This window comes from Opisthocomus hoazin, chromosome 1 (genome assembly GCF_030867145.1).
Source record: "Opisthocomus hoazin isolate bOpiHoa1 chromosome 1, bOpiHoa1.hap1, whole genome shotgun sequence".
In the NCBI taxonomy this organism is placed as follows: Eukaryota; Metazoa; Chordata; class Aves; order Opisthocomiformes; family Opisthocomidae; genus Opisthocomus; species Opisthocomus hoazin.
In genome coordinates this window covers 117,789,697-117,802,578 of record NC_134414.1, presented here as the reverse complement: position 1 = coordinate 117,802,578, position 12,882 = coordinate 117,789,697, and the positions used below count along the sequence as shown (strand labels likewise).

Genomic DNA, 12,882 nt, shown 5'->3' with positions numbered 1-12,882 from the left:
CAGTCAGGCTAATGATCACTCCACTGACATAAGCTGGGAGCTGTGCAAAGTACAGCCGCAAAATTTCTCTGCCTCACAAAGCAGTTCAGGTTTTAGCTATTTTCCATTCCACAGTGGGATAGGATTTCTCATGATATTCATGTGAGAGAGACAGAAACTTAGCAAGAATAACAAGTAGTACTTAAAGCACTAGGCAAGGAAGTGAGAGAACAAGTCCCTGTTCACCCTGGTGGGGCCTAGGTAATCAAAGCTGGTCTCTGACTCCAGTGATGCCCTAGTTATTGGACTATTTGTAGGTCTCCCCCAGTTTCTCATGTATTGCAGACATAATTAGCCTGTATTGAAGACATAATTAGCAGGCAAGTGAGAGCAGAATTGTGCCTCTGCAGGCCAATCATCTGACACTCATCTGAGTACTGGGGCATCCAGGTGCAAGCTGCTTCGATCACAACAGGAGTGCCCTGGCCACAGAAAGACTGGCTCACCCGGAGTTTCCGTGTGCTGTCAGAAATTTTACTTCGGACTGAGAAACACTATACAAAATACGTTTTACTTGAAATATTTGTTCAAAGTCCAGCTTTTGGTCAACTGGCATTTTCCAGTGAAACTTTGTCTTTTCTGAGAAAGTTCTCAGGCAGCTGTAGCTGTCAACACATCTCAGCTGTGATACTGCCCTCTGATAACTGGCATGTGTGTACTTCAGCATATCAAATTCTGCATTTTCATGCAGTCAGAAGAGCAAGCTGATTTCCTAAGCTACTTGCCAATACATGTCACGTGCAAGGAACAAGAACCTTTCTTGAAGTATCGTATGAACTTCGCTCCCAGACACTTCGCTCTCAAAGCCATAAGCTTAGTTTTCTATCTCACTCAAAACAACTAATACTTCCCGTAAGAACACAAGACTTGCAAACCCATTTGGCTGTTTGAGTTATGGGACAATGATTACAGGCTGCTAATCTCAGCATTCAGTTTGAATAGTCATTTAAATTGACATAAAGAAGCCATTTCTAGGGCTGCTCTACTACTGTCATGATTGCTCCAACTTATAGTAGAAACTCAAAAGGCTACGAATATAACACGAATTTGAAACTGAAATCCCTTCAGCTCTCTCATATTTTGGTGAAGTGAAATAGCAGACTTTCATTTTAATTGCTGGCTTTTCAGTTTATGCCTTGAAAAAAAAAAGTCATAGTTGCATATAACATAAGCAACAAGTAAGCGAAATTAAAGAAATCAAGGAAAAGGTGTGTTTAAACGTAATACACAACCGCACGTACTACAACCATTTTCATCCAACGAAAATGCATCATGTTTCCAAGATAACATGCAGCAAACACATAAAATTTATATTCTGTTTGTACGCAGACTTGGCACCATTTCTGAAGCCCCAGTCATCTTGCAGGGCCCTGCATTTATTTCTGAGCTGCCTCGGTGAAAACACAGCATTTAGAAACAGCTCGTGGGAGTGGGGAACCTGTGAACAGCTCAACACAAACATTAATCTCCTCACGAAGTTCAGCGCGGGGAGACCAATAAGCAGAGGACTGGTGCGGAATTTGCTCTAGGAGCCGTGCCATCAGCGAAAGCGCGTGGCAAGGCCAGGTTTGCGACCATGCCGACACGCACGGGCTGGGCGGGCGCGCTGATCGTCTCCAAACAGGCTTTGCCAAAGGACATTTTTGTCTCCATCAGAGGCCGGGGTGACGCCGCTCGCTGTCGTTCCCCCGGGCGGGCACCCTCACACCTCTGCGTGAAGCGGATCCGGGAGGTTTTGCGGCGGCACAGCTCGCCACCGCCGCCCGTCCGTCCGTCCATCCGTCCCTGACCCGGCCACGGCGGCGGGACCCACCTGAGAGGCTGCCGCTCCGCTCAGAGCTGTTGTGGGAGCTGGTGGTGCTGAAATCCTGCGACTGGTTGTGGGGCAATCTGCTAGCCAGGCCCTCAGCCGCGCGGTAGTCGGGGATGTAAAGCAAGGCTAAGGGTTAAAGGGCAAAGGTCACAGTGGCGTCGTGAGATTAGTCGACAGCACAAGCACATGCAGCGCATGCAGTTAGCGAGTCAACGGCAGATGTGGCGGGGCAGCCAGTATTAATTTATTTAGCTTTGTTTAAATGTCTGCCTACCCTAGCCTGATGGGAAGCAGATGATGCGGTGATCAGCACGGGACGAAGAGGACCGAAAGCACAGCACAGTGTGTTTTGTGATGGTGTGAGGTTCAGCACACATGCAACGTATGGAAGCATTAGTTACGGTAAAGATGAACGGTGTCTCACATAATCATTTTTCTAACTCATGCACAGATGCTACAGTATAAAGCCAAGGGCTCTGGAAAGTAAGAGTGGTAATTACCATTGTTGCCTTTGCCTTGGTCTGGGAGAGAGTAACCAAACCCCATCAGGTCGTTTTTTTGCTGAATTGAGCTTTTCCACTGCGGATCAGGTAAGTCGACAGCCAGCTCGTGGATGCTGTTGGAATGCAGGATCTGGGTGGTGGCATATGGCGTGGCTTGCGTTATCTGGCTGGAGCTGTTGTAACTAGTTTTCGTGGTGAAGTCAATGCTGCTGTAAATGGCTCCATCCGAAAGCATAGTAGCGGTTTTATCTCCTTGCCCTGGCACTGGTGGCAGCACATCTGCAGTGAACACAAGGGAATGAAACAATTCATTGATGCACGGGAAGCCTGAAAGTATCAAGGTTTAAGATGAAAAATAAACGTGCCATTTTGCACGTTTGCATTTCAGCTGAGACAGGTCCATGAGCCAACGAAGGGAAGATGATGTACAACCATCGCCAAGCTATCAGCATCTGTGACAGGCCTACCACTTGTCCTTCACGTCTCACTGCCTAAAACCATCTTTTTTTTTTTTTCCCCCATACCTTCAACTGTGAAAGTGAAGTTTGGAATATTTCTCTACTGAAGAATGTTTTCAATTGTTCACTTTATGTCAGAACCAATGAAACTGTCTGGGCTTCAGTGAAATGATGAAAGGAATGAATCCACAAATCACAGCGGAAACTTTCCCAGGAAATACGTAGCAAAACTCTTAAATGGATGCCAGAGCTCTCAAAGTAAGTTTTTAAGGGCATCACCTTGACTTCCTTGAAGTTTTATGCATCAGCTTATTTAATTTTCCTTTTTGACATTAGCTAGTACATTCGTACTTTGCAACAAAAGAAAAACCTGAGAAAACCAAGTTGTTCCTCATATGTGAAAGAAAATCTGTTATCCTGAAGGGATTTAAGTGATTGGTTTCTTCAAACGGCAAAGCAGTGCTGATAATGGAGAACAACCTGTTCAAATACATTTACCTTAAAAACAATAGAGCATATTTAACTAAATATCTGTTGACTTTTCTACATCTTTTGAATCCTATCACACACTGCAGTTTGTACCTTTAATCAGTCAGATTGGTAATCTCTCTCCTTACTGAACATTGTAGTGACCTTTGCTGGTGGAATACTAGATTTAGAAGCTGAGACTACTGAAGCGTGAAGAATCTAATGATGGCTGGCATGATGTCCCAAGGAGAACCACAGCTCAGCAGGTAACTCTCTTCCTACTCTCTCAGAGGTCAATGTATCACATAGTACTATTTTTAAAATTTATTTAGACTGAAAAGTTGAATCCATTCTGGAATTTACTTGTTAGAAAAATGCATCATTTATATGTCATTTGCTTTACATAGCTGGATGGCAGGTATGGATTCTAACTGTTAGATCATGCTTGAGATAAGGCATACTCCTATAGCGAGGATGTTCAGATCCCATTCTAGGTATCACAGACATTTTTTTATACCTTAAGCCCCAAAGAGAAAAGATGATTCTTGCACCTAGACAAGGGTTCCAGACTCAGTCATGGGTTTTGTGCAATCTTAGGGAATATGGTTGTTCTCTCACTGTCTCAAGACTTTTTCAACAACGAGATATGATATCATGGTGTCCTTTCACTGGACTTTTTATTTTTTCCCCTGGGATGAACATTTAAACCACAGAACTATTTTCTACAGCATTCATGTGTGCAACAGTGAACATTTTAACATGGACCCTAATAATATCTGCATGATCTGGTTTTTGCAGATAACAACAGGCGAAAGGGCACGATCAAGTATTTAAAATGCCTTAATTGTATTAACTTATATCAGCAGATAAATTGTAAATGCAAAAAATTTATAATTAATGTGAACTACAAGTTATATTTCAAAATTACTGCTATCTATCTGCACATATCGTGTGCTTTGTAGGGACAGTACACAGTCATAAACGCATCTATGTGCAAACATAGCATCAGATGTGAGGGTCAAGCGGAGTTATATCTTTTTTGCATTTCATCTACGATATGAAGATTTTTCCTTTCCACGATTGATTTCATTACAGTATAATGGATTGAAGTTTAGTAACTAAGTTCTTTTGTTGATGTATAAAACAAAGTAAGTCCAGCTCAACCTGTCTGTATTGGATTTGCGGACTCATGGCAGTAAAAACTAGCAAAATGTTCATCTCTCAAGTACTCAGACTTACATCTACCTTTTAGAGCACGTTTCTGGCAAGTGAAGAGGTGTCCTTTCTTTACAGTCATTTTAAAATTGAGTACTGTACATTTGCACACACTTGGAAGGAAAGTTGCATATCTTCCCACCTGCCAAGAATTTTCAGTCATTCTCACTAATAAGCTGAGGTTCTGCAGACATTCTGGGAATTTTCAATACAACCACAGCTTACTTTTTTGACCTCAATGAGGTGTATACAGTAAGCACTTAAAGAGCTATTAAAGTGTTATTTTACAAAGTACCACAATCATCTAGCAAAAATCAAGTGTGATTTTCCCATGAAGCTGTCATAGCAAAAAAATCACATTGCATTTCAGACCAAAGATGAACACAAATTTCCCAATGGACATTTTCCTAAAAACTCTCCAAAATCTAACTTGTTTTGAAACTCTTGAGATAAATGAAATAGTGTTGCAGTACTTCCTGAGGAAAGCACTTTCTTGCTGCCTCAGGAGACGCAGTACCATTTTGTGGCCTCAAGTGACTCCAAACCCAACCTGTGCTTGCCACTCACAGACTTGCTCTCGAATGTTTATCTAGGACCTAATGCAGATTTCACTCTTAAAAGCCATGTTAGAACTGCCTACCTCAGCTTCTGAATTTCCGGAGTGACTGATTGCCACCTTGCTGTTTTCAAAATTCTTACAAACACTTTATATTATCACAGACCTTTTAAACAATAAAAGAGGCCCAAGTTCTATCTGCACAGTTAACTCATGTTAAAAGACTTCTGACTTTTAATTCATCTTTAACGCAGAAGCATCCAAACTCAACTGCTGAAACAGATAGGGACAAGTCATCCCAAAACAGCTAGAATAAAAATGTGAGCTCAACTATAAAGATCACGGGTGGAATAAAGCTGCTGAAATTCCAAGTATAACTGTTGCATCTCTTGGACAAATTTGGACCTATGCCTCATCCACAATGAAGCCAAAAGCTTTAAAACATGAAGCTGGCAGATATTCATCTACCTTCTAAATATTACCAAAAGTTTTGCTTACTTTATAATATTTTTGTAAGACGAGCTTTACAACATGTTCATATACAAAATAAACCTAGAGTGTTTTGTTGTAATTTGAAGCAATGGCAGTCAAACCACAGGCAAGATGTTTTGCATGGGAACGTATAACCAATGTGAGGGATGGTTTTCAGAAGCAGATTCAGGTACGGTTTGAAACTGAATTCTTTTTTCATTTATCAGTTTGATGATTTTATAGATCTTTTTGCATTTTAATGTATTTTTGATATATGAATTTGTCTTGATTTTTATTTACTTATTTATGTCTTTAAAATATTTATACACTCATTTACTTTAGGAAGTCTTGTTCTGAACAGCACTGTGTGTAACTAGATGTGTCATAACACCACAGAAATCAAGGAAGTAACAGAGAGATGTGAATATTACTATGACTTTTAAAAACCCCAATCATTCATCTTGAAATTCCCACTGGAGTAAAATGTATGAAAGAAAATAACCCCTCTAAAGATTCATAACCATAATTATAAATCATTACCACATCTCCCCAAAGGGCCTCCCTCAATTCAAAATAGAAATAAAACCCTAAAAAATCTAAATAGTTCTCGTTTATGTATTCTTTCCTGCAATAAGAAGGAAAATTTCTGAAGACCTTTCTCTTGAAATGATAAGCAGACCCTGTCTCACCATTGTGAGTCAAATTACAAACTAGACCTACATTTTAAAGAAGTAGAGACAAAGCAAAGTAAACATTTTAAAGTCAATTTTATATCAGATCTTGAGTGAAACATGGGAAGAACTACAATGATAAAAATATTACTCAGTGTTTATCATAGATGTTAACTAACAGAAGCCTATTGTATACTATATGGTGACTTAATAAAATGAAATTTACCTCCACGACCAAAATTGCCAAGATCATTGGGTCCACTATTGCTGTTGTTTACTGGCAGACTTGTGGCAGGCCAAGAGTCTGCAAGCCAAGGATAACTGGGGTCACTTGCATTCAACAGACCTGGTCGACTGAAGCAGAATAAGAAAAAAAGATATACATACAAATATACATATATAAATTTTCACAAAAATTAAAACATCTGTGAGACAATGAGTGATTGAAGAGGCCGTATCACTGTTCTCCTAACACTGTAGGTAACAAACAGTTTAGAAGACTTTAATTTATTTCAAATTAAAATTGTGTAGCCTTTGATGATTTAAAGACCTTGAGCAGTTAATTAAGGATATATACAAATCAACTTTGTCAGTAGAAGTGGGACTAGACATTCATCGTGATTCTGCCAGAATCCAAATGAACTCCGTTGTCTGTGTGAAACAGGGGTTAGGCAGCACCATCACGGGCTCCTACATCAGGGCTGCATGATAAATTACCACCTCAAGGGAGCCATCATTCAAACTGATTGCTCCATATCAGCCATTTCCAGGACTTTGGGCTACTATTTCTTCCTTCCCTTGCATCCCAAATGCACGCCTGTCATCTACAGGCTGCTAACTCTTTCTCTGAGCACTCTTGGATGGTTTAGAGGTAAACAGGTTTGAGCAGGATTAATGGAAAGTCCACAGCTATCTTTATCTGCCACTACTGCGTGGCTTTTATATCCCTGTAATTCCCAGCTTTGAGAGCAGAATTAAACAGTGAGTATGTTGAAAGAGAAGGTACACTCAGGTCATAAGGCACCGTGTCTTTCTCATCCCAGGATAAACAGCCAGAAATTTAGCAAGGCAGGTGGGTTGTTTGTATTTGTACTTCACAGAGAAAACAAATCATTTCCTGCAGACACCCCCTTCCCCCAAACGAAAACAAAAAAACATCCACTGTTCTGCAGCTTTTCTAGGTTATTAATGCACTCATGAAGTTGGAGCAACATCTCCGATCATTGTACTTTATAGACCCCTGCCTGGCACAGTCCCTAAGAGAAACATCGGTTTCTATGGAAACGGCAATAAGAAGACCCAGCCGCTTTCTTGCCACATCTACTCGCTCTCATTAGGCCTAATCTCTTTTTGCTAAAATATTGATTAAATGGGAGATTGGAAGTTATTACCAGGGCCTAATTACAATCTCCATATTGGCAAAGGGAAAATAGATGAGGATATATGGGCCCGTTATCAGCTTTTATCAATTTCAATTGAGTAGCCAAAGTTGTGGAATACAGTCCTATCAATCTACAGCCTATTCATCATCCATGAATCATTTATTTCGTGATCGATTAAGTGTAATTGTTCACTCACAGCAATTTAGGGGGAGCCAATAAGGAGTCTTAAACAACAGCAACTTCATTTGCTAATGTCTAATTAATGCAATAAACATCCCGGTAACAAATGAACACATTCCTTGTGATATTTACTACTCATTTCTTCCAGGGCATCTGGGAGATATGAAACATCTGGGCTTGATTCCTCCAAAGTGCACAACAGATAGGTCATTAAACCTTGTGGTAAGCTACTTAACTCCTCCTAGCATTGTCAGTCTTCCAAATGATCGGTTATTACCCAAGGGCATCACCTATTGCATTTTTCCGATCCCTAATTTCTAAAATAAGTAAGATGGAAAGACCTTTATACAAAGAAACATACCTTCCATTGCTCATTAGTCCTCCATCTCCTCTTTGGAAAGTGACTGTGTTTTGGTTGGAAAAACAAAACAAACAAACATACACACACACAGGCACACACATATAAGACAGGGAAAAATCAATTAGTAATAATTAAAAGTAACAATTCAAACTGCTCAGTGTCTGAGATTGTAGGCCCCTTGGCATCATCACATAATGAATTATAGAAAATATAAGAAAAGGGTCAAACATGTTAGGGTTATCATTTGTTTCGGACTTCACTGCACCTTACTGACTAAGAACAATTTGCTCCGTGGCTTGCAAGGCAAACCAGCCACCTGGGTAAAAGGCCTGAATCTACCACAGGCCCCTTCATCTGACTTTGCAATACAAGACTGTGCCATGGGATGAAATTGTTTTCTTGGCACGCTTGTCCTGCAGTACATAATGACATTGCACCAGTGAGTTAATAACTTCATGTCATAAGGCAGTAATGTAATGTCACCACACAAATATGCCATTTCCCAGGACAAACACAAAGAGGTGGAACCTTTGCAGAGCTGGAGGGGTGAAAAAAAGCATACAGCTGCACCGTTTCTATCAACAGTACAGTATAAGAACCAGCACCCACACATAAATGCATACATGCCAGTATCACTGGGAAGAAAAAGTGTTTCCAGTCTTGCCATGGGGGATTCCAAGGATACCTTCAGAGGGAGATAATTGGCTTTATGGCTCCATTCTTGGGTGTTTGACAAAAACCAGCGTATCCCTTATCTATCTTATTAACAGGATTACATTTCAGGGCAATATAGGTAAAGCCACATTACTGGTGAGATGCTAATTGACAATCTTTGATGATCCTTTTTGAAGCACTGGCAAATATTTTGAATCAAGGCCAACAGACTACTCTGGTTCTCAGTGGCAATATCCCTTTATTTATTGTCAGGCATAGATAAGGCTGACTATTAAATTACATCAATGTCCTGGACACCTGCATCCTTATAGGCCCCTGACAAGACGAGGGTTTGAATTTCAGAGAGGAATGGAAGAGTCTGTGGGCACTTTAATTTGAAATAGGCCTTGATTGGGAAATACTATTTATCTTTTTAAGACAGATATTCCCATCACAAAATTACAGCTTTCAGAGTATTTGCAAGATTTTCCCAATGTTAGTCCAAACTGCACTAATTCAAGAACAGGCTGTCTATTATATAACATTATAATCAGGGAAAATTACAATAGAAATGCTGTGATCATTAAAAAAATTATCAATTACATAAATCCACTGGGAAAATACTTCTGATATCTTATAGAATCCTTGTCAGTTTATTAACTCCTAGGATAATTTCGCAGTCTACATTCAGCAAAGAGGACAAAACTGGTCCTGACTGGAAGAGTGCTTGGGTAGGGTGATTAATTGCCCTTCACTGCAGAACAGACTAGTATCAATACCAGAAAATCACCGCAGTCAAATGTCACACCAAAATGGTTAATAGCTGAATTTTGAAAGGATGTAATCAAACCAAATAATGAAAAGAAAATCAAAATGCAAGTATGGGAAGTATTAAACAAAAGTCTGCATTGAAAAACAAGGTATGGTAAAACATTACAGCTAATTAATTTTAGAGCCAATGCTACTTTCATTCACATTGTTTCTAACAGGCTGTGTCACTCCTGGCTTAAAACTGTATAATCTGAAGTGCTGTGGAAATCACATATGCAAAATGTGGTACTAAGCAGAGCTGGGTACTGCACAGCTATGTTTCAAAGTATGTTGGTCAAAAGGACATTAGATTATGTTTCCTTCCTCCTCTCTCCCTTCAAATTTAATACTCCATTTCTCCAACTTTCTGCATTTGTCAAAGCAAGAAGAAATAAGGAAAATGAGAAACAAAGGTGCATTTGGTAACAACTCTGATCAATAAAGTTTACAGATTTAAGGGAATTCCAGTAAAACATCTTTTCTGAAATCATCTTGGGATTAATGATTGTGCTTAGACTATTGTCTATGAGAAATAATTTTAAAGTAATATTGTCACCACTTGTACAGCATGTACAGGTGTGTGAGATTTTAACTATGCATGTCATATGCAAAAAAAAAATCAATACCTGTGGTCTTCAAAACATTTATATCACTTGTGTACCTTTATAAAGCAAAGCTAAAATGGGGGAGCTAGGTAGGAATGCTTGCCAGACACATTTTATTTCCTGTGTAGTGAGGTATGGAAAAAACTCGAAGGCATGCTGTAAGAAACATATTAACAAGACGTGACATGGAAACCTCTTTGCTAGAGTCATAATTGCTGCAGATTGGCTGTGACATGAGAGCTCGCTGAGAAGAGACAGGGTATCACAGCATTCACTCTTTTTTCTTCTATCTGTGTATCCCAGTGGTAGGAACAACTTCCGTTTTTTTTTCCTACATTAAATAATCTTACATCCTCCCAGTATAAACACTGTTTTTAGAGAAAAGGTTCAGCTCAGTCAATTAAAAAGAACTTGTCTTGCAGTGGCATTGTTTTTCCCGGGGAAGACTGCACCTGGCTTTTGTGATGTGTATGGAACTGGGAAGGAATACAGGTTCTTTTGTTTACCCTTCACCTTGCATACCAGTGCACGGATGGTTATATTCTTCATGAGAAAATAAACAAGAAAGTTTTTTAGTTACTATTCTTAGCAGAAAAGGCTCCAGAGTATCAACTAAGCTAGCCAAAATTCCTCTTGAGGGGTGAACATGTCATCAGGATGTTACAGGAAAAAAATCATAAAAAAATCATATTCTTGATGCCATCCATAAATGGGCTACCTGACGCTGGATAGAGAAGGTGCCTTTCTTTTAGCATCAATATTGTGAAAGGAAAGACAGCTAACAACAGAAGATATGGTCAGGCTGCCAACACAAGCACTGTGTTTATCATTCCTGCCGTATGTTTTGTCAGCATTTTTGCCTGCAGTTTGATTTCTGCAATTACAAAACAAGTCTAAACGCCTGAATAGGAGCATACTTAATGCAATGCAGGCTTGTAGATGTCACTGTAAAAATAAAACACACAGACAGCTGGCTTTATTCATCCTGTCTCCACTTCAAAAAGAAGCAGAGCAATTTCAAGGCGCAATGTAAGAGGAGGAAGGGAAGGATGTCCGTATCGCTGACCCACCAATCTCCCTTGCTTTTTATCACCAAGGAAGCAAAAAAGCTCTTTCAGCACTCTTTGCATCTGATATATGTTCTTAAAAAGGCTGCAGACCTGCAGGGATGAGACTGGTTTTCAAAAGAAGATGAAAAAATAACCTTTGCATAGAGAGATTTTGAAGGAATCCCCACCAGTTTATACTTCAAGGACTGCAAAAATGCAGAAATATAATCCAAAGTGCATTTTAAATGCATAAATATTTAAGGAAATTATATTGTATATATTTGTATGAAGAACACCATACTTTAAGGAGCTTTTCACATGCTTTTTATGAAATATATAAGGGGGTACCCAAACCATTTAATAATATTATCTGACAAGGCTAAATTTAATCTTCATGCCTGCTAGAATTGGAAAAATATGAACGCATAGTAAGCTGACATTCTGAGGCAAGAAAGCTTTAGAAAGCTTTCTGCATGCCTATCTCTAGTAGGCCACATTTTCCTACTGCAAATGAAAACTTTAATGTTGCCAGCCAAGTCTCATTCCTTTTTCTGATAAGCTGTTCCTCAAATACGAATGTAGATTAATCCTCTTTTAATAAGCATTAACTCAGAACAGATAATCAGCATACAAAAATTCCATCAAATCTGTCTAACTTTGGATGATTCTGTCAAATAATTTATCCTCATTTAACAGTTTCAGGAGTTGCGCATAAAATGTGCAGCATTCCATAATTCTCTGTCTATTATTAACTTGTTTTTGTTTACTCAGTTTTGTGAAATCTTTAATCCCAAGGAGCACTAGTCACTAAATAAGCTTACCTGCTCATAAGTGAAAATACATATTTACCTTCCTTGCATGACTGATGGCCTAGACACTTCCAAACATCTGAGTATTTGAGTGAGGGGGTACTGGCACAACAATGAGTTTGAGAGCAAAGGAAAGATAAGCAGATAAACGATAGTTCTCTTATTTCTACAAATGGATTCCATGCCTTTGTTGTAGAATTCCTTATACCAAAATGTGCAAAGAGAATCGCAACTTCAAGTACAAAATAAATAAATTCTGTCTTTCGTTGTAATACAGGAAAGAAATATTTCTTCTATTATACAAGAAGTAGTCGGATATCTCTTTTGTGCCATCTATCTTTTCTTATATCATTTAGAAACTCAGAGTGTGAGTTTATATCCAGGAAATCTGAGTAAAAGGTAACCATAAACCCACAAAAAAAACAGTGTAGCAGTGCTTTAGCTTTAACAGAAATTCACACAAGTATGATCAGTCCTCCCTTTCTATCACAGAACAGATGACTGAAAAGGGGTAACATTTGTATTTAATGTCTCTGTGTCAGGTTTGGTTTTGCTGATAGTATGTCATGGTCCCAAAAATGTATACTTTTTGTACAGCTGCAGATGATGACACTACTACTTACCAGCAGTAATCTAACAATCATAGTTGAAAATCATATGTTTTGTAGTACTGATATTACTGAGAATCAATGTCTGGTGAGTCATGATGAGGGAAAGGGAAGTGGAGGAGTAGTGATGTACAGAATTGTGGCTCAGCAACTACTGGAGTCAGTTCAACTGAAAATAAGTTAAAAAATTTAGCTCTGATTTTCAATGTCACTTGATTTGTGACCAGCTC

General features: G+C 39.1%; 1 protein-coding gene across 15 annotated transcripts in view; it reads right to left on the bottom strand.

The window, feature by feature from the left end:
• The window catches only part of ROBO2 (roundabout guidance receptor 2), a 1,133,103-nt gene that overhangs the window by 41,959 nt on the left and 1,078,262 nt on the right, over nt 1–12,882 (bottom strand). For 9 of the 15 annotated variants that reach the window (XM_075433863.1, XM_075433885.1, XM_075433921.1 and 6 more), the window contains 4 exons: nt 8,118–8,160; nt 6,421–6,548; nt 2,353–2,634; nt 1,853–1,978 (listed from right to left, as the gene is read on the bottom strand). In XM_075433863.1, the coding sequence (XP_075289978.1) occupies nt 1,853–1,978; nt 2,353–2,634; nt 6,421–6,548; nt 8,118–8,160 (579 nt within the window). The remainder of the gene's footprint in view (nt 1–1,852; nt 1,979–2,352; nt 2,635–6,420; nt 6,549–8,117; nt 8,161–12,882) is intronic. The other 6 variants (XM_075433895.1, XM_075433946.1, XM_075433929.1 and 3 more) reach the window with 1 other exon arrangement.